Source organism: Bubalus kerabau, chromosome 9 (assembly GCF_029407905.1).
Source record: "Bubalus kerabau isolate K-KA32 ecotype Philippines breed swamp buffalo chromosome 9, PCC_UOA_SB_1v2, whole genome shotgun sequence".
NCBI classification, from domain to species: Eukaryota; Metazoa; Chordata; class Mammalia; order Artiodactyla; family Bovidae; genus Bubalus; species Bubalus kerabau.
The window spans coordinates 16539894-16567374 of record NC_073632.1 but is presented as its reverse complement, the minus strand read 5'-3'; the positions used below and the strand labels follow the sequence as shown (position 1 = coordinate 16567374).

The following is a 27481-nucleotide window of genomic DNA, read 5'->3' as shown; positions in this document are numbered from 1 at the left end:
GAAAGTGAAGAGTGAAAGTGAAGTCGCTCAGTCGTGTCGGACTCTTAAAGACCCCATGGACTGCAGCCTACCAGGCTCCTCCGTCCATGGGATTTTCCAGGCAAAAGTACTGGAGTGGGGTGCCATTGCTTTCTCCGACAAGCATCACTAGAAGCTGTGATTTCATATAATATGTTCAGAAAGTCAAGTGCCATTAGGGTATGAAGTTATCACGGAAATTCACAGGCATGTAGAGATTTAAGTGTGCTTAGTCACTCAGTCATCCGACTCTTTGCGACCCCATGGACTGTATAGCCTGCCAGGTTTCTCTGTGAATTGGACTCTCCAGGTAAGAACACTGGAGCGTGTTGCTATGCCCTCCTCCAGGGGATCTTCCCAACCCAGGGATGGAACCCAGGTCTCCCAAATTGCAGACCGATTCTTTACCGTCTAAGCCACCATACAAAGACCATAACATCCCATCATAAGGCAGCGTCCACCTCAGCAGCTACTCAGGCTGGGCCCAGGTGCCAGCAAATCAGAAAGTCATTTGGGCAGCTGGGAAAGTCTGCCATTCCTACAACCTGGGGAGGCCTTCTGCTAATTGAGCGGCTCTTTGGCCAAGGAAGGGACTTCCCTGGTGGCTCAAAGGAGACTAGGGAGCTTCTTCCCTTACGATGGCAGCGCAAGCCCCTGAGGCGACTTGCCTCTGTTGACACACCTGCTGCTTAGCCCATGGGTGCCTGGGCATTTCCGGTCAGCAGCCAGTTACGTGACGTCGCCGGGAGACTGCGCTCTTCAGAACCCAGCACCGCCCCGCTGCCGGCCTTGCGTGACGTCACGGCGCCCGGACGCGCCCCGCCCCCGGCCGCTGTCGCCAGGGGCCGCTCCCAGCGGGTCTCCTAGGTAACCAGCGCTCCGCCCCTCCGCCCCTTTAACCTTTAGGGTGCGCGCGCGCCGCGTACTGCGCCGGTTCCTCCCTCCCTCCCCTCTCTTGTCCCCCCTTCACCGGGGCTGTCCCGGCCGGAAGCGAAGATGGCGGTGGCGGCGGGCGCGGCGTCCGCCGAGCTGGTGATCGGCTGGTGCATCTTCGGCCTCCTCCTCCTGGTAGGGGAGGCGCTTGGCATGACCCGGGGTCTGGCCGGGTCTGGCCGGGGGACGGGGGCGGCCCCGCCGCTGGCCGCCGGGGCCCCGACTTCCTCGTCCCGCCCCTCCAGCTCCGGCGGCCGCCGCGGAGGCGCCGGGTGGGGGCGGGCCGCGGGAGGGGCGCGCCGGCCGCCGACTGCGGGCGCGGGGTGGTCCCCGTGGCGCAGCCAGTGCCCCAGACCTGGGCCCGAACAGAGGCCCCTGCGCACGGGGGAGCGGGGCGCCGAGAGGACAGGCCCCGGAGGCAGGCAGCTCCCGTCTGCGCGCGTCCCGCGGGCGCCGCGTCGTCGGCCCGCGAGCCGGCTCTGCGCTTGGAGCGGCTCCACCGTGTCCCTGCCTTTAGGGCCGTGGGGTCCGCAGCCTTCTCTCCCCCATTGTACGATACTGCCTTGGTGACGTGCGTTCTGACGCCGGCTTTTGCCTTCCTTCCTGGTCTTTGATGGCTGAGACACCTGTGCCGCTGAGTTGGGGCCCTGTTTACTTCCAGGGTCAGGGTCTGTGTGCCCACCTGTCTGACCTCAGGGTGCCTCCATCGCAGCCGCCTGACTCCTGCTTATCCAGGCAGCCAAACGTGGGCCAGGTGGCCTAGCTTTTATTTCCGTGACCCATGTTAAAACTCTTTTAATTGGGAGTTCAGTTTATTTCTCTTCGTTCCCCTCCCCGGTCTCACTTACTCTGGTAGTCTTCAGCCCAACCTGTTGTTTCTTCAGTGTCCCGAAGTATTAATGCCACTTGGCAGTAGGAAAACAACAAAATCAAACCAAAAAGAAAAGAGAAAAATCCACTTTACTTGTTGAAATCAGAATTTGCCTCATTTTACTTTCTAGGTTCTGTTACCGTGTCTGCAATCTGTATAGTATGTTTTTTCTTGTAGATGTTGCAACAGAAACTACCTCCTTCCTGCAGTGTGTGAAAACTTGAAAAGGCTTCTTTTGTAGCCTTTACCACCTGCCCAGAAAGTAATAATGCCTTTACCTTGGAACATGCTTTTTTCTGCTTGGAGAAAGGGAAAGACCTGAAAGTTGGCTTTGGTTTCCAAAGCCTGTACTTGGGCTTTTCCGGACTATTGTATTCACTTGACTTTGTAGGGGAACAAAATTTGGCACCCCAAAATGTCTCGCTGGCATGGGGATTAGTTTAGACTGGTTATTTGTAAGAAATGGAAGACTCAGGAAATACTTCTTTTTAGAAAAATCTGCCTTAGCCGCTGGAAGAATTTGGATCAGGCCCCTGTCTCCAATATAAGATTTATCACCAGAGATACCTGTAAAGAATGTGGGCTGGGTTTGGTGGGCCTAGAGCGCAGAGAGTCCCTCTGTGTCCTTTGTCCCTGCCTGGCCCAGCAAAAGTAAAAAGTTTGTTTTACTAAACTTTAGCTTTCTACTTGCATGTGAAGTGCTGTCCTTCCAGTTCAGGTCCCAAGCCATCACTTGCAGCATCCTCTGTCTATAGCTGAAGGTGGTATTTAAAGTGAGGGCTTTGGCCATTTTGTTAAGTTTTCTTGGGTATCTCCCCTTTACAGTTATCAGTTCAGTTCAGTCGCTCAGTTGTGTCCGACTCTTTGCGACCCCATGCATCGCAGCACGCCAGGCCTCCCTGTCCATCACCAACTGCCGGAGTTCAACCAAATTCATGTGCATTGAGTCGGTGATGCCATCCAGCCATCTCAAACTCTGTTGTCTCCTTCTCCTCCTGCCCCCAATCCCTCCTAGCATCAGAGTCTTTTCCAGTGAGTCAACTCTTCGCATGAGGTGGCCAAAGTATTGGAGTTTCAGCCTCAGAATCAGTCCTTCCAATGAACACCCAGGACTGGTTTCCTTTAGGATGGACTGGTTGGATCTCCTTGCAGTCCAAGGGACTCTCAAGAGTCTTGTCCAATACCACACTTCAAAAGCATCAATTCTTCGGCACTCAGCTTTCTTCACAGTCCAACTCTCACATCCATATATGACCACTGGAAAAACTATAGCCTTGACTAGATGGACCTTTGTTGGCAAAGTAATGTCTCTGCTTTTGAATATGCTATCTAGGTTGGTCATAACTTTCCTTCCCAGGAGTAAGCGTCTTTTAATTTCATGGCTGCAGTCATTATCTGTAGTGATTTTCGAGCCCCCAAAAATAGTCAGCCACTGTTTCCACTGTTTCCCCATCTATTGCCCATGAAGTGATGGGACCAGATGCCATGATCTTAGTTTTAAGAATGTTTAGCTTTAAGCCAACTTTTTCACTCTCCTCTTCCACTTTCATCAAGAGGCTTTTTAGTTCCTCTTCACTTTCTGCCATAAGGGTGGTGTCATCTGCATATCTGCGGTTATTGATATTTCTCCTGGTAATCTTGATTCCAGCTTGTGCTTCTTCCAGCCCAGAGTTTCTCATAATGTACTCTGCATATAAGTTAAATAAACAGGGTGACAATATACAGCCTTGACGTACTCCTTTTCTTACTTGGAACCAGTCTGTTGTTCCATGTCCAGTTCTAATTGTTGCTTCCTGACCCGCATACAGGTTTCTCAAGAGGCAGGTCAGGTGGTCTGGAATTCCATCTCTTGAAGAATTTCCAGTTTATTATGATCCACACAGTCAAAGGCTTTGGCATAGTTAATAAAGCAGAAGTCAGTGTTTTTCTGGAACTCTCTTGCTTTTTCGATGATCCAGCGGATATTGGCAATTTGATCTCTGGTTCCTCTGCCTTTCCTAAAACCAGCTTGAACATCTGGAAGTTCACGGTTCACGTATTGCTGAAGCCTGGCCTGTACAGTATGCTGCTGCTGGTGCTAAGTCGCTTCAGTCGTGTCCGACTTTGTGCAGCCCCATAGACAGCAGCCCACCAGGTCCCCTGTCCCTGGGATTCTCCAGGCAAGAACACTGGAGTGGGTTGGCATTTCCTTCTCCATTGCATGAAAGTGAAAAGTGAAAGTGAAGTCCCTCAGTCGTGTCCGACTCCTAGCGACCCCATGGACTGCAGCCTACCAGGCCCCTCCGTCCATGGGATTTTCCAGGCAAGAGTACTGGAGTACAGGATACATGTTATTAAATATTTGATCTTCTCCTGTTGATTTAGCTCATGTCAATTTAATTGTTAGACCAGGCAAAAGAAGAAGGAAAAGTAAATTTCTTTCTTCCTGACAGTTTAGAGGAAAACAAAGGAGCACATAACCTGTATCAAAGTTCAGGGATAATAACTTGGCAATTATCAACAAATAAACATTTCAGATACAACAGTTATGCTATAAATTGTAGGAGGATGCAAATAAGACAAAATGTGACCTTTAAGAGGGCCTGAAGATAGGTGGGAAAATAAGAATTCTTGAAACAGGTCTATTAAGTACTGAAAACCAAAGTATGATTTTATAAATTAAATAGGACTTGAGACAATAAAGAACAATTTTGGGAGAAAGTGGAATAGAGGCAAACTTTGGATAGAAAAGGAAGGGAAAGCATTTAAGTTGGTGATATTACAGCAGGAACAAAATAAAATGAAAATAGAATTAATGGTTTGAAATTAGATGTTAGAATAGGACTAAATTAGTAATGAGGGCCATTGTTTAATTTTCTGCAAATCTCTGTAATTTGTGGATTATTAGATGAGAACTGGATTCTCATGTCTGCTTCTGCATCCAACCTTTAGAGAGGTTACCATGAGATTTTAGTGATATGTAGTTGGAAGCAGAGTATCTTTTAGGTCATAGTGACATTGTTCTTTATAATATTACATCAAAACTCAGTAAGTAGAAGCTTCTTAGGATGAAATATGGGATTTGAAACCCTATCAATGAACTTCTGTTCTTTCCCCTATAGGTGGTTTTATAACATGATGCATTTGGTCATTTAGAAAATAACTGGTTCACCGAGCTAAGCAGATCTTCAAAATACGGATATATTTCATTACATAAATCAAATATCACATCCGTCAATATCACCACTGATCTTGTCAGAAGAAATGTCTCAGAAATAAGTATTGAGAAATTGCCAAGCTCACGGTCTTGGATACATAGTCATTTGCGCTTTCAAGTGAAAATGTTGTTTCTTGGAAATTGTGCCTCCTTTGGCTTTCAGCTCTTAACATAGGATACTTTTCCTGGAGACAGCCATCTCTACTTGAGCACATTCACATTTTCTTCCATGGATTATTAAAAAAGTCACGGGTTAAAGTTTAATGAAGTTGACATTTACTGCTTTGTCGATTGTAGTTTTAAGTTAAATAGTCTTTTTTTCCTTCTGTGAGTGTGTGGTAGTTAAAAAAATAGTCACTCCTGGCCTGTTTGGTTCCATTGTTTTGATTTGTGCTTAATTGGCCAGCAGTTGGGTTTCCCTGGTGGCTCAGCTGGTAATGAATCCACCTGCAATGTGGGAGACCTGGGTTCCATCCCTGTTGGGAAGATGCCCTGAAGAAGGGAAAGGCTGCCCAGTCCAGTATTCTGGCCTGGAGAATTCCATGGACTATATATAGTCCATGGGGTGGCAAAGAGTCTGACAGGACGGAGCGACTTTTCCCACCGTAACTTATGCACCACGAGTGCAAATATCAATGTAGTAGTATTGTGAGAACAGTTTTCAATTTGCAGATCCCCAGAAAGAGTTGTGGGACTGCCGGGGGTCTGGGGACTTAACATTTTGAGAACTGCTGCTAATCACCTGTTAAAGATTCAAAACACTGAAATTGACAGCTTTTGTAATCTTGGGCAAACAGGATGGGCTTCATTTTCTTCTGTCACATAAGGAAAGGTTGGACTTGGCTGCTCCAAGCCTATAATTTAACTGTGCACATTTACTATATCAAATCTGAGCCCTTTACCCTAGTCCCCACCCCCACAGGATTGTCAATAATTTGGCTTACACCATCTCTCAAATTGCATTTCCCATCACTGTATAAGGTTGAGTCTCCGTTTCTGTAAAGCAAGTTTACTTTTGTTACTCCAAGTGAGGGGATCGTCTGGGAACTTGTTAGAAATACAAATATGGGGCCCCGGCCCTGCAGAATCAGAATCTGCAGTTTGACAAGATCTCAAGCGGCATGTGTTCCTTGATTCTCACTCCTGCCTGTGCCCAGGTACTTCTCCACCTTGACTGCTCATTACAGACACCTGGGGAGTATTAAAAGCCCAAATGCCCAAACCAGTTAAGTCAGAATCACTTGGGAGGGGTTGGGGACTGCTCTAAATCTTTCCTTATGACTGTTAGCAGAATTATATATTAGTTTCTTTCATGAAATTCTCTAAAATGTTATTTCATATGACATTTAATAATAATTGCTGCTCTTTGTTGAGCAATTACTAGCCCAGGCACTGTGCTAAACTCTTTACATTCAGTTCCTATAACCTGCTATGAAAGAAATATTCTTATGTTACAGATGAGGATAGTTGGTTTATTTTATAATGTAGTAACTATTGATAGATTTAACCTGAAAACAAAAAGCTCTTTGGGGTCTGTTTTAATAAAGTTTCCCCAAACCCCTAAAAGTTTGGGATCCTCGGGCTGAACTGTTTGCCCAGGTTTCCCTTTTCCTGCTCGACTGCCTGTTATTGGCAAGCTCCTTCCTCTGCAGTAATACCTGCTGCTTCAAACTTTGTATAAGTGCAGATCTTCTTCAAGTCCAGCAAAAAGTTTATTCTGTTTTTTGTTTTAGCTGCTGCTAAGGATAGAAAGGCTCATCTTCCAGTGACTTCCAGAATAATTTGGGGAAAGCTATATTTGTCAATTTAGAAACAAACCCATGAAATACTAATATAAGTAACATTTTATAAAAGAATATTTTCTAAAACAAAATGAAATTAGTAAATTGTTAAGAATTTGAATAAAGGTCTTTTTCCGACCTTTTTTCCTCCTTCCCTCCCTACATTTCCTTCTATTTCTTTCTCTGCAACATCCATGTTCTGAATGCACATTTTTCTTTTCACTTTATTTTTTCCTGCAATTCTGACACCAGCTGAAACGTTAGTAATGTAAAGAAATTACATGCAACAATTTGGATGGATTTCAAATTCATTAAGTTAAGTAAAAGAAGCCAGACTCAAAAGACATACTATGTAAGTACACTGACATTCTAGTAGAAGCAGAATCTGTGGGCATAGATGATAGATAGTGGTTCTCAAGGGCTAAGGAGTGGTGCGCTTAGTCACTCCATCGTGTCTGACTCTTTGTGACCCCATGGACTATAGCCCACCAGGCTCCTCTGTCCAAGGGGGTTCTCCAAGCAAGAATACTGGAATGGGTTGCCATGACCTCCTTCAGGGGATCTTCCCAACCCAGGGATCGAACCCAGATCTTCTGTATTGCAGGCAGATTCTTTACCAACTGAGCCACCAGGGAAGTGGAGAGAGGGGTTAATTATGGAGGGGCAAAGGAGGTTTTTCTGCAGTGATGGAACTGTTCTTTTCTGTTGATTGTGTCAGGAGAATTTAGGAACTATAACTAGTTAGGTGGTGTTCTTAGTTCATTTCTGGCTCCTGAAGTATGATACCCAAAAGGGAAATAATGTTACATGAAAAACTAGGTTTGTTTGCCTATTGATGAGTGTTGAGCCAGCAGACACAACCAAACCAAAGATCAGGAGAAGGGAGAACACTGGGGGTCTTTGCTAAGCCAGTCCTCATCAGCAAGATTGGGAAGTTTAAAGCTAAGGGTCATACATATTCATGAAGGGGCTTGGGTGGTAGACAGAATCCAAGGAGGGTCAGAAAAGATCAGCGTCATCCCTTAGGTTCCAGTTGATCTTGTAGTTGAACACTTCAGCACAATCTTTAAAACAGACCTGGAAGTGTTTACAACTGATGTACTATCTTTGCTGTAGTTACTTCTCTTGCTTGATAGAGTTGTTTGTTTCTGCATCATTTTGTTCCCTCTAGATTTTTAATTATTGAGATCTGTCCAAGGTCAAGCATTGTGGCCAGGCTTAGATCACAAAGTAGCTTATGCCAAAAATGGCTTCTCATATGTCAAGAAAGCCATGCCTGGATCTCTTTCTCTAGGGAACCCATACCTTGTCTGCACCAAAAGTTAAATCTGTTGAAAAGCATGAAAGGACAGAACAAAGCTTGTGTCCCAGAGCTTTTATAGAGCTTACTTAAAACCTTGGTTCTCAAGTTTGCCTCAGATTGGGATCCTCAGTGCCGATGCCTGGAGAAGCCTCAGTCTCTGATGAAAGTGATTTGGAGGTGGGGGGTGGGGGTGGGGCGTAAAGACATTTTAAGTTTTTACCAAGGGGATTCTGACACAGCCAAGGTTGAGAATCACCCATTTAGGATCTGGCTGCCATCCCCTATGATTGAGTAAAGCAGAGATTTTCGAAGTGTAGTCTCTGGACCAGCATCAGCCTTTCTGGGAACTTGTTACAAATACAGGTTTTCTGGACCCTCTCCAGACCTATTGAATTTGAAACTGCTATAGTGGCCCTCCAGAGAATTCTGATGCTAGAGTAAAGTCCTTTACTCTGTGTTAATTTCTAGAACAATGTTGGTGACTATTAAGAAGACCTGATGGATTACAGATGTCAACCTCAATACCTCTGAGTGTACTTTTTCCCCTGGAAATTTCCTTGTAATGCACATGCATCCATTTTCAGTGTTCATTCTTCTTTGTGTGTGTTAGTTGCTTAGTTGTGTCTCACTGTTTGCAACCCGATAGACTGCAGCCCACCAGGCCCCTCCATCCATGGGATTCTCCAGGCAAGAACACTGGAGTGGCTTGCCATTTCCTTCTCCAGCAGGAACTATAGAAAGAAAGTGAAGTCGCTCAGTTGTGTCCAACTCTTTGCAACCCCATGGACTGCAGCCCACCAGGCTCCTCCGTCCATGGGATTTTCCAGGCAAGAGTACTGGAGTGAGGTGCCGTTGCCTTCTCCAACTTCTTTGTTTAATACCCTTTAAAATGTGAATTACAGTATAATACGTTGATTGCATGGTGATTGTTGACAGTTAACCTTTAGCTGAATGATACTCTTGAACTGTCACAAAGGGACAGAAGTTAATTTCAGTTTGGGTGGTGTTTTGTGATGCTTATGTAGTAAGAACAGGATAGAACAACTTTTTTTTTAATTAATTTTTTTTTTAATTGAAGGATACTTGCTTTACAGATTTTGTTGTTTTCTGTCAAACCTCAACATGAATCAGCCATAGATATACATGTATCCCCTCCCTTTTGAACCTCCCTCCTATCTCCCTCCCCATCCCACCCTGCTAGGTTGATACAGAACCCCTGTTTGAGTTTCTTAGCCATATAGCAAATTCCCATTGGCAATCTATATCATAATATAAGTTTCCATGTTACTCTTTCCATACATCTCACCCTCTCCTCCCCTCTCCTTATGTCCACAAATCTATTCTCTATGTCTGTTTCTCCATTACGGCCCTGTAAGTAAATTCTTCAGTACCATTTTTCTAGATTCCATGTATATGTGTTAGAATATGATATTTATCTTTCTCTTTCTGATTTACTTCACTCTGTATAATAGGTTCTAAGTTCATTCACTTCATTAGAACTGACTCAAAAGGCATTCCTTTTTATGGCTGAGTAATATTCCATTGTATATATGGACAACAGCTTCTTTATCCATTCATCAGTTGATGGACATCTAGGTTGCTTCCATGTTCCGGCTATTGTAAATAGTGCTGCAATGAACAATGGGAAACAACTTTCAGTTACATCTCCTTTAGCTTGGGAAAATGTATAGGGAAAAGTATTCAGAGCTGGTTATAACTGTAATGTGTCAACCATTAATGGTCATACTGTGTTTGCGAGGAAATATGTAACTGAGCACTGTTATCAACAACCTTTGCTTGTTTTTTTGGTGTCTTGGCACCCCAGTGATGATGTACTGCTTTAACGAACTTGGCTTTGAAAATGATAAATCCTGACTAAGTTTATAAGGGGTAGGGGACTTCTCCATGCACATCTGAAAGCATCTTTACTTGACATAAAGTTTCCCACTGGGAACTTTAAAACACATTCTAAAATCAGTATTAGAGCATAGATAGGGCAGTAACAAAACCTTTCTTTCTGTCTGTTTCAGGCTATTTTGGCGTTCTGCTGGATATATGTTCGCAAATATCAGAGTCAGCGGGAAAGTGAAGTTGTCTCCACCATAACTGCCATTTTTTCTCTGGCCATTGCACTGATCACATCAGCACTTCTTCCAGTGGATATATTTTTGGTTTCTTACATGAAAAATCAAAATGGTACATTTAAGGTAATTATTTTGTCCTTTCATATTCTTGGCAATTAAGTATTTAATTGAATGTGTAGCAGTGCAGTGTGTGCTGTGTTTTATTGTTGTCTCTGGGAGTAAGTGAGAATGGAAATGCACACAGAGGCTGAAGATGTGACAACTAATGTGGAAGAGACTTTTCACTGATTTACAACCATCTAAGAAGTCCTTTTGTTAATCAAAAAATTTGCCAATTGATCACAAAAGGTTTTATTTTTGTGCCTGTAGTAGCTCCCTTGAAGTCTGACTGGATTTCCATTATCTAATTAAGATAATTTAGAAGGACCTTTGTTAGTGGCAGATTATGGTCTTCATCTCTATGTCATGTTGAAGACTCTGAGTCACTGCGATGCAGGCTACAGACGATCAGACCCGAGTTCTAGTCTTGGCTCCTCACTACCTAGTTTGTGTCTTTGGCCAAACTGAACTTTTTGGACTTCATGGTCCTTATATTTAAAATGCATGGTGTTAGACTGGAAGGCTTATGAGTTCCTTTTCAATTAGTCAGATTACTTGTACATTTCTTATTTAGTGTAAACTCTGAGATAGAAAGTGTATCTTGTTTGTTTCTAGGTGCCCAGTGTCTGACACATAGTAGGTACTTAAATATTTGAATGAAATGTTATTTTAATTATCTCAGTAATGCATGATTCCAAAATAACTTCCTGAATTGGGCCAACTGGACTTAAATAATTTTGTAATTTTTTTGAATTAGGTTTGGCTAGATTCTAATTGCTGTGAAAACTGCATTTCTTTTCTATAGGTTAGTCATTCATTTAGCAAGTATTAATTGAGCTCTTAGTATGTGCTGAATGCTGTAGAGAGATAGTAACTAGTGTCCATAGAGTACTTAGTGTGCATCAGACCCTCTCCTAAACGGTTTACATATCTTAATGTCCCAACAACCCAATGAGGTAGATAGTGTTATCTCTGTTTTCATAGAGATGGGCAGGAAGCCAAGGTTCAGAGAGGTGACATAACCCATCTCAGGTCTGGGGTTTGAATATGCTGTTACTGGGGTTTCCTATTGCAGTGTGTAATTATTGTTTGAGCAGGAGAGTTTTCTTAATTTTTAAATTTAGAATATTTGGTTTGTTTAGATTTTGTGGAATTACATTTTCATCTGGAAATTTCTAAAGTATTTTAATGAAATTATGAGCTTTCCCTTAGATCATGTAGTTGTTCTGGGACCATACTTAGTTTAGTAATCACTTTTTGGATACTAGTTTTCTGTTTTATTTATTTTTAATTTGTGAGATTACATTATACTTGTTTAAGACTTTTCACCTGCCTAAAGAAACAAAAGTATTTCCCATTAAGACTTATGACATTTATTCTATTAAATGCTTCATTAGAGAAGAAAATGTATAGCTGTAGTTAGTGTGCTTATTTTATGTTTGTTAAATCGACTTGTCTCCTGAGAAACCTGCATGCAGGTCAAGAAACAACAGTTAAGAACAGACATGAAACAATGGACTGGTTCAGAATTGCGAAAGGAGTATGACAAGGCCGTATGTATACTGTCACCCTGCTTATTTAACGTCTATGCAGAATACATTATGTGAAATGCTGGGCTGGATGAACCACAAGGTGGAATAAAGATTACCAGGAGAAATATCAACAACCTCAGATAATACAGATGATACTACTCTAATGGCAGAAAGTGAAGAGGAGCTAAAGAGCCTCTTATGAGGGTGAAAGAAGAAAGTGAACAAAATGGCTTAAAACTCAACATTCAAAAAACTAAGATCATGGCATCCAGTCCCATCACTTCTTGGCAAATAGATGGGGAAAAAGTGAACATAGTGACAGATTTTATTTTCTTGGGCTCCAAAATCAATTTGGATGGTGAATGCAGCCATAAAAGTAAAAGACACTTGCTCCTTGGAAGGACAAAGCTAAACAGCATATTAAAAAGCAGAGATATCACTGTTGACAAAGGTCTATAGTCAAAGCTATGGTTTTTCCAGTAGTTATGTACAGATGTGAGAGTTGGACCATGAGGTAATCTGAGCACTAAATAAGTGATAGTTTCAAATTATGGTGCTGGAGAAGACTCTTGAGAGTCCTTTGGACAGCAAGGAGATCAAACTAGTCAATCCTAAAGAAAATCAACCCTGAATATTCATTCAGAAGGACTGATGATGCTGATACTGAAGCTCCAGTACTTTGGCCACTTGATGTGAAGAGTCAACTCATTGGAAAAAACCCTGATACTGGAAAAGATTGAAGGCAAAAGAAGCGGGTGACAGAGGATGAGATGGTTAGCATCACTGACCTCAATGGGCATGAGTTTGAGCAAACTCTGGGGAGAGTGAGGGACAGGGAAGCCAGTGCTGCAGTTCATGGAGTCGCAGAGTCAGACATGACTTAGTGACCAAACGACAACAAAAATCTAAATGTGGCATCAGTAATTAGAAGGGAAAAATTCTGTGTTAAGGTTTTTCCTCTCTTCTTTAAAAACTTTTTCTTTATCGAGGGATTCATTCAGCAATTGTATGGCCTTTGTGATAGCTTATGGTGAATGGTGTTGGATTCGTGATCTCCAAAGAAGATTTAGCTTCTGGACCAGGAACCAGGCTTGATCACTCAAGAGCTTTTGTGTAGCAGAGTTTTATTAAAGTGTGAAAAGGGACAGAGAAAGCTTCTGACACAGACCTCAGAAGGGGGATGAGAGTGCCCCCGCCCCGCTAGTGTTAGCAAGGAAGTTATATACTTTTTAAATTGGTTATTACAATAAAAAGAATGTTTCAAGGTGGTAAAGATCTTACTAGACCCACTCCTATAACTTACATTTTAAGATAACAGGATTAGCCAGGTTTTCAGGAAGAGAAACTGTCCTCAAGCAGGATACATTGTTGTTTTATAATCCTTGGTACAGAGTTTAAAGTGAGTTGTTTGTTATGTAATCATCAGTTCTGGGCTTAAAGAAAAAAATGTTTTATGTGACTGAGGAATGTAGACAAAAGATGTTTGTCCTTTTCTCTTCCTTGAGAATTCCAGACCCCTATTTCCAGTTTGAGATCCCTAGACTCCTTTCTCCTCCTCGGGGACCCCAGACTTCTTATCAGCCTGCCTAGGAATTCCCTCCTTTCATTCCCTCCTTTTCTTTTAGGAGAATTATGTTGCCAAGGGAAAGCGGCGTTGTTTTCATTGCATAACTACTTCCTGCTGTTGAGGGGCATAGTTGCTTCAAATTGTTGAAGCAACATATTCTGCTAAACCCTCATATGGAGGGTCTCTGATCTGGGGGCCTCAAGTAATAGTTGGAGGAGGCTATGGCACTCATAGGAGCCTGGACAGCCATTTGTAACTTAAAAGCTTTAAGACGGTTAGAAACAAACCACATTTTACGGTTACAGATGTAAGGCAAAATAGTTATTAACCCAAGTTAAAACCTAATCAAAATTAAAAGTTACATTATGGCCATAGTTAAGGTACAATACGTTGTACCAGTCCATCTTAGGATTGCTGGATGTCATCACAGAGTTGAAGAAAGTCTTTTCCTTGAAGTGGAGAAACCCACCCTGGGAAGTCTTTAATTGATGAGAAGGGGGAGCGCTCCACAGACCCAGCAATTATGATTCCGGTATTATGGAATGCAGTGTAGGAACAAGCCCAGGACAGGAAGGCATTGTCTTGAGGGTCAGATTGCAGACTCAGGACTTTTGGAGTCAGCAGGAGTAAGCCCACATAGATTCTCAGACCCATGTCCGTTCCTGGCTCAAACACCAGCTTGTTTGATTTAAAGGCTAGGTCAGGAGTTAACCTCCCAATAATGTCTGTTGAAAAGGCTGAAAGCTGAGTCACATAGTTAGTTCTAAGGCTTTAGGATCTATGACAGTATCTGTGTGCAAAACCAGTCTGTCATTGAGGTAATCCCATTTTGTGGGGGCAGTCCATACCCTTATTATTAAAGGTATGGGTAAAACTAAACCAATTATCTTGTGTTTCCTGAGTTAGCTTACCAGGATGCCTCTTATTAGTCTTTTCAACCTTTCCTAAAGATTGGGGTCTCTAGGAACAGTGTAAGTGATGCTCTATTCCTAGAGCTTTCGACACTCCTTGAGTTACAGCAGCTTTAAAGATGGAGCCATTGTTGCTCTGAACTTTAGAGTCTAAGATCCCACTTACATCATGAGAAGTCAGTACATTAAGATTTCACCCATTAGTAAACTTAGGAGCTTTAAGCATTAGCAAAACAGTAGTAGCAATTACCCTTAAGCAATGTGGCCATAGCCTTTTTTCAGTAACAAACAAACTGAACTCGGATTCTGTGGGCAAACTCAAAGCAGGAGCCTGCGAGAGAGTAGTTTGAAGAGCCTTAAAAGCCCTTTGAGTCTCTGGGGACCAAACCAGCTTGTCGGTTTGGGCCTGCTGAGTCTCAGTTATAAGTGTATATAAAGGCTGGGCAAGTTCCCCATAACCCAGAATCTAAAGGAGGCAATAGCCTATAATGCCCAAGAATCCTCTGAATCATCTTAAAGTCATGGTAGAGGATGATTTAGTATAGATTCAATTCTAGAAAGCAAACTTCAGATCAATGACTGAAAAATATTTGGTTCAGTCAGAAATTTCAGACAATGAAGTATCAGGATTAGGCACTTACTATTTGTATATCTTGAACAAGTCTCCATTTATCGTTTGACTTTTTTTTACACCCAAAATAGGAGTGCTGCATGGACTGTTACAGGGGATTAATAGTCCTTGTTCCTCTAAATTTTCAATGATGGGTTTTAACCCTTCCTTAACCTCAGGTTTTAATGGATACTGCTTTTGATGTGGAAATAGGTGAGAGTCTTTGAGTTTGATTTGAGCATTTTGTGCTTGACCCACAGTTTTTCCATCAGCCCACACTTTAGGATTTACATTTTCTTTTCTTTTTTTTTTTTTTTAGGATTTACATTTTCTTCAGTTATAAGAGCAGGCTCCATATTCATGAAAACAGAGGCCTGGACCTTGTTTAGTATATCCTTCCCCAGAAGGGGTGGGGGAAGCTCTGGCACGATCAGAAACGTGAGAAATAGCACAGAGTCCCAGTTGCAGCTTAAAGGATGACTGAAATAATAGCGTTTGGCTTGTCCAAACAGCCCCATTACGATAGTGGATCGGGAGGAAAGTGGACCAGGGGCTTTAGTGAGCAGAAAGTTGCCCCAGTGTCCAAAAGAAATCGATGTGTTGGCCCCCACAGTTATTAATACCCGGGGTTCCTCAGGTGTAATTAGGACGGGAGCTTGTGTGGGGACCCCTGGGCACCTTCAGTCCTGATTGTCTTGCAAGTCCGACCCCTGAAACCTATGCCTTTGGGGTAGTCTTTCCTCCATTGTGGTCCCTTGCAGACTGGACATGGAGCTGGGGTGGCTTAGAGGCCTGAGGGCAATCCTGCTTGATGTGCCCCTCGTTTCCACAGTAATAGCAAGCCCATCCCTTTTTACTTGGGTCCCTCTTGGCATTCTTCTCAGGCTGTTTCAGAGCAGGTCTAACAGTCATGCTGGGGATTCAGTCTTTCCCTGGTCTTTTTTTTTTTTTTTTGGCTCGTATTTTCCTCTTATTCTCTACCATAATATACCATCTGAGCCAGCTGCAACAGTTTAAAATTTTTAAAGACTGATTTGGTCCAAATGCCTGTTTTTGTAACTTATGGTGGATATCGGGAGCTGAATGAGTGAGAAATCTTTTAAGATCATTCCTCCCTCTGCACTTTCAGGATCAATGTCAGTAAACTTATGGAGAGCCTCCCATACTCTATCTAGGAATTACTAGGAGTTTCCTTCTCTTCCTGTTCTATGTCAGCCAGCTTAGCATAGTTTAGTCTTAGTGTGCGCTTGCTTGAGTCCTTGAAGGTTACTTCTTGCAAAGACTCTGATCCTACCTTCCTTTAGCCGTGTTATAGCCTCAGTCTGGCACAGTTGTGGGAACTGCTTGACTCCCAGTAGGGATGACGGCTATTTCATGTTCGCTTTTCCCCCTTGTCTCATGTTCAAGCCATTTATTTCCAAAAGCAGTAGCTTCCCCCAGAACTCAAGCTCTCAAGTCAGGAGTGAGCGTCAGTCCTAAGATATACCCTCTGAATAGTCTGGACCGCATTGGGACTGTTTGAAATTCTACCTAGACTGAGGCAGCCCCTCCTGGAAGGGTGCCCTGATCCTCAGCCTTGAGGCTTGAGAGTAGTTCAGTTGGGAGCCCCAGATACAGGGGCAAAGTAGGAGGACAGGAGGGAGCTGAAGGTTTCATACCCAAATCTGCACCCTTAGGGCATAAGTCTGGCATGTCTCGAGAGAGACAAAGAGCAACATGTATGGCACTTCTGCCCATTTCTCTTGTTTTCTACAGAACTGGTCTAGTTGTGAAACAGTATCGTAATTGAGAGACCTTTTAACAGGCCAGCGTTTCCCCATCTTCTAAAGGATACTATGGCCATTCAGTATCACAGAAGAAGATCAGGCATGTCTCTTTAAACTCTGGGTATCAAACTTGTCCCAGTTTTTTAAAATACATTGTAAATGAGTGGTTCTGGAACTGTTAGCTCCCATCTGTGAGAGAGAAAAAAGCAGCATCCACAACCGTGGCTTCTTTCCACTAGAAGTGTCCCTTCCTGCTCTAAATGGGGGTGTAGACAGACTCTTCACCAAGGTTTTCCTTCCCTGGTCGGACTTAGTCTGTCCCTTACCAACGCAGGCATCTTACTCGTCCCTCCTGGTTGTCCCCCTGAGGCGGGGTAGAGGTGCCCCAGGGGTAGGCCTGATAGCATCCCAGACTGATTTCCAGTTTCTTACCACCAAGACATTTGTTTGACTTGCCAGAGTAGTTCCCGGAATGTTTCCCAAGCTAGTACTACCAGGGGAAGCCTCCGTCTTAAGTGTGCCCGGGCACATTCCTGAGTACAGTGCTGACCGCAGTAGAAGCGGTGAGTCATAAAGGGACAAACAACAACCAAGATGTCCCTCCTGAGTGTCACCACGCCAGCATATGTGATAGGAAAAGGGTCAGCCAGCGAGGAAAAAGTGTTTTTTATCCTCAGGCCACTAGGGCTAATCCTTCCAGTTCATGTCTACAGATTGCACAAAAGGAGTATCTAGGGAGTTGAGACAAAAGTCATCAGAGAGCCTTCTCTGGTCTGCTAAGAGCTGACATTACCACAAAAGAAGCCCATTGTAATTCCAATCTAACCACATCTTGCAATTCCCGATCTGTGTCCTTGAAAGCCTCATGGTCACCAGCAGGGCTTCTCTCCACGTAGATAGGAGACACAGCCATGACAGAGACTCACTTTCAGGTCCCTGGCTCCTGAGGCCGGCAGCCAAGAGAGTGCCCGAGAGACTGAGAGACGTTCCTGGAGCTGGAGCTCCACCTTGCTCCCAAACGTGCTCTTGGAACTTTCGGCTCCTAGCAAGGCTAGGCGCTTACATACTTGGGGTCTAAGTAAAAGTACATAGTAACAGCATGGATCACAAGTCCCTTGAAAGTCTGATCAGACAGATTATGTTAGTAGCTCTAATTCCCCACACACTTAGGAAATGGTCAAAGAGACCAGGAAAAGATGACTGAGAAAGGAAAGTTCTGTCCACATGCTTCGCCCATTTCTGGCTGCTCCTCTCGCAGGGACGTTGGGTGTCTCTTGGCATTGGCAGGTCAGTATAAATATAAACCCCTGATGAGATTCCCCTTTTGGGGGCTACCCTCAGTCATTACAAGACACTGTGAAACTGCAGAGCAGGGCTCAATGCTCGCTTCATGCAGGGCGTATCATCCATTCACACAAGCACACCATAGAGTTAGTAAAGCAGAAAACCTGTTTACTGAGAAAGCAGAGAGACAGTTCTCAGTGTTCTTACTTTGGCCTGAAGATCCCGGACCAGCCCCCAAGGTGATGGCTTACGGTGAACAGTGTCGGATTCATGATCTCCGAAGAAGAAGATTTAGCTTCAGGACCAGGGACCAGGCTTGATCACTCAAGAGCTTTTGTGTAGCAGTTTTATTAAGGTATGAAAAGGGACAGAGAAAGGTTCTGACACAGACCTCAGAAGGAGGATGAGAGTGCCCCCCTTGCTTGTGTTAGCAAGGGAGCTATACGTTTTTAATTGGTTATTACAATAAATCAAAAGAATGTCCAAGGTTGTAAAGATCTTACTAGACCCACTCCCACAATTTACATTTTAAAAGAACAGGATTAGCCAGAAGGTTTTTAGGAAGGAGAAACTTTCCTCAAGCAGGATACATTGTTGTTCTATAATCCTTAGTACAGAGTTTAAACTGAGTTGTTTGTTGTGTAATCATCAGTTCTGGGCTTAAAGAAAAAAAAAATATGTGACTAAGATTAAGAAGTATAGAGGAAAAAACAGATGTTTCTCCTTTCTTCCTCCTTGAGAATTCCAGACCCCTATTTATACTTTGAGAACCCTGGACCCCTTTCTCCTCCTCAGGGACCCCAGACTTCTTATCAACCTGCCTAGGAATTGACTCATTTTTTTTCTGCTTTTCATTTACTTATTAATAGTTGTTTCTGTCTAGTTATCTTTATTTTTAGCCAGCCAAAAGCTTAGATAATATACCAGTTTTTCCCCAATACTTTGATGTATATATATTGATGTTTTAAAATATTCTTTGTTTCCCTTTTTGTCTTTTCTTTGTTTTGGAGCACTGGCTGGGGGACTAGTGAATTTCCTAAGAGTTGTCATTTGAAGCTGGCCTGTGCTAATAGTTAAATGAGAACTCAAGAGACTTTCAAAGAACTAAGTCTGGTAAACTGTAAAGAGTATTTTCTCCAAAAAATTATTAATGAATTCTCTTGAGATGCTTAGTAAAAGACAAGAGTATTTAAACATTAGTATTTAGGAACTAGTTTCAGGCTTCATGCCGGAGCTGTGAATTTAGGTGTCTCAGGATAAAAGTGTGCCACAGCACCTTTAATCTCTTTCATCCTTATTAGAATGTGTAGGTGGTTGTTTTCCATGATGAATTATGTTGTGGCCTAAGTTTTACAAAGTGCATTTCTTACTCCTAAATGAATATGTCTGTCATCTGAGTTTCTCAGTTTCCACCTTGGATGTTGAAGCCTCTAAACTGATTAGGAACCTGCTTATGAGGTACAGTTTGGAAACTTGAGATGTCAAGGCCTGCTGACATTGGGCTTAAGAGCTGAGGACACCAGGCAGGCAGTCAACTACACTTTCTCTGTTTTGTCTACTTTACCTTACTAGTTATTTCTGCCTTCCTTTGGTCAAGGGTATATTGTGATAAAGTCTGAAGTGTTTCCATTGACCTCTTTTTTCAGCTCCTGGCACTATGAATGTTTTTTGCCAGATAATTTCATTGTTTCTAGTTTTCTGTGTAATAATTAACTTCACAGATTAAAAACCACAAAACTGTAAAGAATAGCTGAAAGTGTTCTATTATAGTGCCTTGTGTAGTTGGCCAATAACTTTGGCTCATGAAACATACAAAGTGTGCATGCTCAGTCATGTCCGACTCTTTGTGACCTCATGGACTTGGCCCTCCAGGTTCCTCTGTGCATGGACTTCTCCAGGCAAGAATACTGGAGTGGGTTGCCATTTCCTCCTCTTCTTTCCCGACCCAGGGATCAAACCCACAGCTCCTGTGTTTCCTGCATTGCAGGCAGATTCTTTACCACTGAGCTAAAGTGTACTACTAAAAAAAAAAATCAGAAACAGCCATTAACATGAACAAATATTCTTTATTTTATACAGTGTATAAAATTAGTTAAGATGTGTTAACTAATTATATTAACTAATTAAAATTAGTTAATATAAAAATATTTGTTTTGGTAGCTAAAATATTCATTTCTTCCTTCCGTCCATCAGTGATAATCGCTTTATGGCCTGAGATTATCAGGTGTTTATGTTGAACGCTCTCCTATTGCCTCATTCCTCCTCTCAGATGCAGATAATTGTACCTTAGAACTTTGTGTTCTTACTACACCTTAAATGTATTCATGTACTTAGTATTTGCTAAGTATTTAATACAGACCTGACAGTTGTGGGTGCTGGAGATTGATGCTGAAAACCAGTGAGTCCACTGCTCTCAGGCCGTGTACGTTCTCTGAGGCCAGACCAGCTCGCTTCCTAGTGCTCAGTTCTGTGAGGATGCAGAGCAGACCAATGTGAGCGTCCACTCAGCGGTGGGTGTTGAGGTGGGAGGAGGGGAAGGCCAGACTGCTGCAGAGGGTCCTTAAGGTGAGACCCAAGTGAGGTGGCCTTCATGGAGACGCCGCAGCAGGACATTGGCCCTCGGGGAGACATGCATCTGGTCTGCTGGACTGAGGGGTGGTGTTGGGTTGTGCTGTGGTACCAGCTGAGGTCAAGAGGAAGGTGGGGACCTATTGTTTTTCCTTTTAGTTCATATCGATGGGTTTAGATTTTCTTCTCAGTGCAGTGGGAAGTTAAGGTTTTCAAAAATAAAGTTAACTTGGGATTAGAGTGGTGTTGGTAAAGAAAAGTGATTAAAGTCGGCATGTATTTTGGAGGTAGACTGCGTGGCTTTGCTGATGCATTAGATATGGGGGTGAAGGAAAAAGAAAACTGAGCAGTGATGCCTAGGACACTTTAGAGCAATAGGGATGCCTGGGGAATAATAAGGCCTGTGTATGCATGTGGGCAAGTGAGTTCAGTTCAGTCGCTCGGTCGTGTCCAACTCCTTGCAACACCAAGGACTGCAACACACCAGGCCTCCCTGTGCATCAACAAATCCTGGAGCTTGCTCAAACTCTTGTCCATCAAGTCAGTGATGCCGTCCAACCATCTCATCCTCTGCCGTCCCCTTGTCCTCCTGCCTTCAATCTTTCCCAGCATCAGGGTCTTTTCCAATGAGTCAGTTCTTCGCATCAGGTGGCTGAAGTATTGGAGTTTCAGCTTCAGCATCAGTCCTTCCAATGAATAGTCAGGACTGATTTCCTTTGGGATGGACTGGTTGGATCTCCTTGCTGTCCAAGCGATTCTCAAGAGTCTTCTCCAACACCACAGTTTAAAAGAATCAATTCTTTGGTGCCCAGCTTTCTTTATGGTCCAACTCTCACATCCATACATGACTACTGGAAAAACCATAGCCTTGACTAGACGGACCTTTGTTGGCAAAATAATGTCTCTGCTGAGGGGATGTTAGAAAAAGAGCTGCATTCTGGACAGGTTACCTTCCAGGTGCCTATCATATATATTTAGGTGGTGCAGTCAAGTGATGAGTTAAGCTCCAGGGAAACCTTTGTGCTGTCTGAAAGTCATCAGCCTGTGGATGGTATTTAGAGCTGTGGACAGACCCGTAGCTGGGGAGAGTGAGTGTCAGAGAAGGCTTGACACCAGGGCTGGGCCAGGGATGGCAGAGCTGTATTATTATGTGGAGGCCACCCACGGGGTGGGGCTGCAGCCTGGTGGGGGGAAGGAAAATGGAAGAGGGGTGCTTCTCAGCGGATGTGCTTCAAGAGCAATGCTGAGAAGTGGAGGGAGAGCGGCAAGGGAGTGACCCCTTGCCTTTGGTGAAGAGTAATCTCTTTGGAGCAGTGGGTGGTCAGGTGGGAGTGAGCTAAGTGTGGGCAGGAAGGTGAGGGAGCAGTGACGGGATGCTGGCAGCTTTTCAGGAAGCTCCGTCCTCCAGGGGAGTAGGAGGTGGGTTGAGGGAGGGGTGTTTTTATTTGTGGTGACTGTGGTGTTTGATGGAAACTACTGGAATGCATACACTGAAGGATTCAGTAGAGTGGGAGAGATGTTTGTCAGGGGAGGGTATCGTTGCAGGCCCGGTGTTGTGTCCTTGCAGAAGCAGAGGGTTGCGGGCCTCAGCGTGAAAGGCTTGGCTGTAAATAGCATGGGCACTCAGCAGAAGGAAGCGCTAGTGTCTGAGTACAGGTGGAACAGGGTCTCCATTTGGGACTGAACTGAGTAGCTCTTGTTTTTGGTCCTTAGATTATTTTAGAGAACTTCAGGTCCGGGTTTCTTAAGCATTGGCTTCTGTGCTGAGTGCTTCATTTCCTGTAAGGGGCGGTCCTGTGTGTTGCAGCCGTTTAGCAGAGCCTAACCTCCACCTTCAGATGCCAGTAGCATGCTGTCTCTCCCCCAGCCCTCTCCCCAGCCCCACTGTCTCCAAGACACTGCCAGATGTCCTCTCAGGGAGAGTCATCCATGAGTGAGAGCCACAGGTCTAAAGGGAGGTTATCTGGTAAAGTTAAGGGTACTTAAGTGTAGCTTTGGGTTGGACTGAGCATTTCAAAAGGTCTCCTGGAAGGATGGAAAAGGAGCTTTATGTATACAAATCACTACCTTTTCGCTTCATGGACTGTATCTCCTTTTCCTTTTTTCTCTAAAATGTTCTTGTGTATTCTCTGTGTAGTATTAGTTCTTGTTTCTCTCACATTCCTTTGGGTCTTCTGAAGTTTTTTTTTTTGGTCTCTACTTTGGGAGGCAGAAGTTTGTAAAATGTATCAAGGGCATAACTAAGCAATTTTCAAAATGTGGAAGTTTCATAAATGGGGCTCTTTTGACAGTGAATCAGATACCTTGGAGGCAAGATTGTATATAAAAGCCAAATATACAAGTAGTACTTGAGTGATGTTGTATATTTTACACATATTTTTGCTTTAAAATAGTAACAGTAATATTCTCTAACTGCTGCAAGATTTGGTTAAAGGAAAGAACCCTTGAGGGTAAAAGACACTAAATGTCAGTGAACTTTTGAGTTTAAATCGTTGTTGTTTAGTGCTAAGTTGTGTCTGACTCTTACCACCCCATGGACTGTAGCCCACCAGGCCCCTTCATCCATGGGATTTCCCAGGTAAGAATACTGGAGTGGTTGCCATTTCCTTCTTCAGGGGATCTTCCCAACCCAAGGATCCAACCTGCGTCTCCTGCATTAGCAGGCAGATTCTTTACCAGGGAAGCCCATTGATTTGAAACTACCTCCAGTCTTTCTACTTGTGTCTTCTTCTGAGGTTATTGTCTTCTTCAGTTTTTAAGTTTAACTTTTATGTGACTGTCAGTGGGTACATTAATACCTCGTTGGTTGGAATCTTGCCGAGGAATAGCTGTAATTATCCTCTGATTCAAAAAATCTTCAAGTTTCAAAAATCTTTAAAAATTTGTTTTGATATATAAATAATCACTTAAGAAACACAGCTTTTGGTAGCTGAAGTTTTGGTTGTATTCATTCATTTGGATACCTGAAGAAAAAATTTCTCGTCATTGGTTAGAATTTACCACAGTGCTTTTTCCAGTCTTGTGCAGTGAGCACTGCTTAACTTTATTTTTATTTTTCTGTAGTATATATTTGGTGTTTCTTTGATTACATTTTTTAGTCAAAGATTGTGAGTGTTATTGATTGCAACTTGTTCTGTTTAGCCCCATTCAGAAATAGTTCATGGATATCCATATATACCAGTTTATATACATTTTAGAGATTTTAATGTCCATATGGTATTCCACATTATAAAGGTACAATAATACATTTTATTGTTTCTCCCCAGGTGATTAGATTGTCTCATTTTTTGTGGCTTCTTATTGTTTTTTAGCATTTTAAACAACATTATCCTGTTGTTTATTGATCTTTCTGTTGGGGTGCACAGACTTTCTAGTTGTGGCGCATGGCCTAACTTGCGTGGAGGCGTGTTGGATCTTAGTGCCCTGATCAGGGATTGAACCCTTGTCCCCTGCATGGCAAAGCAGATTCTTAACCATTGGACCACCCTGAATATTGTCGGGTGAAGAAAAATCAATCACCATTGATTGGTGGAGGCTGTAATTTATGGGAATAAGGGTCAGCAGGTCCACACACTCTTACACGCTTCCCATTCTGTGAAGTGGTGAGCTTTCCCGTAGTGTGGGTGCTTCAGCAGAGGCACCTCTGCCTGTGGGGCAGGCGGAAGAGTAGCCTCAGGTAGATCAACACCGTGGATGTGGGTCCCCCCAACACGAGCTGGAATACCCACTGTCTGCAGGCCCAGGACACCGCAGGGGCTGGGCACCCCATGCCTCTGGGCCCCTTGGTCCGCTGAGTGACTGAGGGGAGGACAGCCCACCTGCTGTGGGCGGTGCGGGGCCTGGGCTTGCAAGCTGCCAGGCATCCCTCCGGAGGTCTTGAGGTTGTTAAGTGGGCAGGACTACTTGTTTCAAAACATCCCTGTGCATATCTGTCCTGATTTGTGTGAATCTTTTTAGGACAGATTCCAGCAAAAATGATCTATATCATGGATGATCTATATCATGGACTGTCTTTCTTACTAATTACTGTGTGTAGATGGCTTTTCCTCCACGTTTGCCATTGCTGGATATTTTTAATGTTTTAAATCTTGCCATTTAGGTAAATGGAAGGTCACTATGATATTAATAATAGATTTTCATGGTTTATTAATAAGGTTTAGTAATTGGCTAAATTCCTCCTTGTTGGTCTTTTACAAAAATTTTCTTAGCTCTTTGTATGTTTTCCAGACGACTTTTGGAACCACCATGTCAGAGCATTGTCCCTGCTGTTGGGATTTTGATTGGCAGTGTATGGTTTCATGGATTTGGTATTTACAGCCTTTTCATGTAGAAACACTGACTTTTCATTTGGATCTTCTTCATATTCTGTAGTTACTTGTTTCTTTATTCAGGTAACATAATTTTAAAGTTTAGCCTATTCTTAAGTTTTTCACAGTCTTCATTGCTATTGGAGAAATAGTATTTTTATTGTGCACTGTGTGCCAGGGTTTGTGTCTGTAGTGCTAAATTTGAGTTTTCCACACTTCTGTTCTTTTAGGCATTTTTCAATTAGAAATTCATAGATCCTTGCTGTAGGTGTTTATAAGTGAAAAAGGGATAAAAAAGAAAAACCTAAATTATTTTAGGATAATTGAATGTTACCACTCTGCCTTAAAAGACTTGTAAGTGGGATTCTTAAAGTATTGATGGAACAGAATTGACCTGAATACTAAAATGAGCCTTGTTACTTAATAGCAAGTCACATAGACTCTCCAGGTTTAATTTTTTATATGCATAAAATTAGGGTATTCAAAAAGACTTGCTATTATATCTCAGTTCTGATTAATGTAGTTTTTAAAAAATTTGAGATTAATTTGAATTAATTTTCTAAAATTACTAATTAAAAAATAATTGGGTTGAATACAAAGGAGTTTAGTTTACTCTTAGGTATTTTAAAAATGCATGTTATGCTGAATACCTTGTTTCTCGTTCCACATCGTCCCTGTCGCTCTGTATAGCAGTGTACCTCTGCTTCCCCTTGCCTCCGACAGAGCCCGGCCTACTTAAGGTGACTCAGAAGCCCTCACATCTGCCCCTCCTCTCCCTCGCTCACCTGTTTTCCCTTCCCTTTCCAGAAGCTCTAATGAGTCTGTATTTTGCTTCTTTGCAGGCTTTTCAGACTCTCCATGTGTGTGCCTTCACTGTCTTCCCTCCTTCCCGCTGTGTTTTTCAGACCCTGTTTAGTTGCCCTGGGAAGCCACCTCTGACAGTCAGTCGACTTCCATCTCATGAACTTCCTCAGAACCACCTGCTCACGCTTGCTCACATTTACCTGCTAATGCTGTTGTCTTTTTACTCGTCTGTCACTTCTTGAAGGCACAGACCATACCTGTCGGTGTCAATGATACATTTTAAAGTGATACTCGATCATATTAAGACTTAAGTATAACTGTTAAGCAATTAGATGTTTCATTAATATTTCTGTTGTTTCCTTTTTGTCCTAGGACTGGGCCAACGCGAACGTCAGCAGACAGATCGAGGACACTGTACTGTATGGTTACTATAGTGAGTAAATTTCCATTTCATTTCCTGTCTGGGCTGGTCACCAAAGTGTAGAATAAAGCTACATATAAACTTTAAATTTTGAGATTGCACTTGAGATGAGTGTTTCAGCACCAGAAATAAGTAGTATAGAATTCACCTCGTCATCTTGAAGCTTCTGTAAGATACTTTGCTTCATTAAGGTTCACCTGCCGCCCTTCTCTGTAGACGTTTAGTCATGTTAAGTCTCAGCTCTCTGCCTCTGATAGATACCATTGTTTGCTCACCTTCTTTACCACTTTCCCACTTGAAGTGTTGATTTTGAGTATCTGTATTCCAGAAATTTCTTCTAAGTATTGGCAGTAGTAGAGTGTACTGTCTGGGAGTTTGCAGCATCACCTTTTCTATACTCTACAGAGCCTATTAATCTGGGAGTCATGGGGGATTGAGGGCTTCCCTGGTAGCTCAGCTGGTTAAGAATTCACCTGCGATGAAGGGGACCCCAGTCTGATTTCTTGGTCGGGAAGATCCCCTGGAGAAGGGATTTCAGCTACCCACTCCAGTATTCTTGACTGGAGGATCCCCATGGACAGAGGAGCCTGGCGGGCTGCAGTCCATGGGGTTGCGAAGAGTCCCATGCAACTGAGTGACTAAGCACAGCACAGCATGGAGACCTGGGCCCTTCCTCCTTTGTTTTCTCTCTTCCTTCCGTAGTGTTGGATTAGGGAAGCTATTTATAATAACCACTTAAATGTTTCCCAAGTGTTTTCTTTGAAAACATATAAATGCGCTTTTAAAAAATGTTTAAGTGCTGAATTAGAAAAGGGATGTCCTTTTTTTTCAGTTAGCAGTGAGTCAAGAGGTTGAAAAAAATTTTTTGTGGAATACTGAAAAAACATCCGTAGAAGTTTGTGTTGATAGGATGAGTTTTTCAAGGATGTCATTGGATTTTAATTTAGCTGCTTTGGCTCTAACTTTGTCCCTTACCTACCTAAAATCTGCAGGACCTATGAAATTCTTTTTCTTTGGTATAAATTTTAGAAATATTTTTATGGTGTTTTGATAAAGAATTCATTATTTCTTATGAATACATTAAATATGTATCATAAACTTCATATTTGACCTAGTAAGTGAACACTTGAAATGCTGGTATATTAAGCAGACTATTGCTTTTCGTTACAAATTTACTGTGTGCATGTTCAGTCATTCAGTTGTGTCTGACTCTTTGCGACCCCATGGACTGCAGCACGCCAGGTTTCCCTGTCCTTCACCATCTCCCAGAGTTATTCAAACTCATGTCCATTGAGTTGGTGATGCCATCCAACCATCTCGTCCCCTTCTTCTCCTGCCTTCAATCTTTCCCAGCATCAGGTCTTTTTCAGTGAGTCAGTTCTTCTCATCAGTGGCCAAAGTATTGGAGTTTCAGCTTCAGCATCAG

The 27481-nt window shown here is 42.9% G+C and overlaps 1 protein-coding gene across 2 annotated transcripts in view; it reads left to right on the top strand.

The window, feature by feature from the left end:
- Window positions 1-911: 911 nt before the first annotated feature.
- The window catches only part of LMBRD1 (LMBR1 domain containing 1), a 135875-nt gene continuing 109305 nt past the window's right edge, over window positions 912-27481 (top strand). Inside the window, exons 1-3 of one of the 2 annotated variants that reach the window (XM_055534762.1) lie at window positions 912-1086; window positions 10133-10309; window positions 26007-26067. In XM_055534762.1, coding sequence (XP_055390737.1) covers window positions 1015-1086; window positions 10133-10309; window positions 26007-26067 — 310 coding nt within the window. In that variant the 5' untranslated portion in view covers window positions 912-1014. The remainder of the gene's footprint in view (window positions 1087-10132; window positions 10310-26006; window positions 26068-27481) is intronic. The other variant, XM_055534761.1, reaches the window with a different exon arrangement.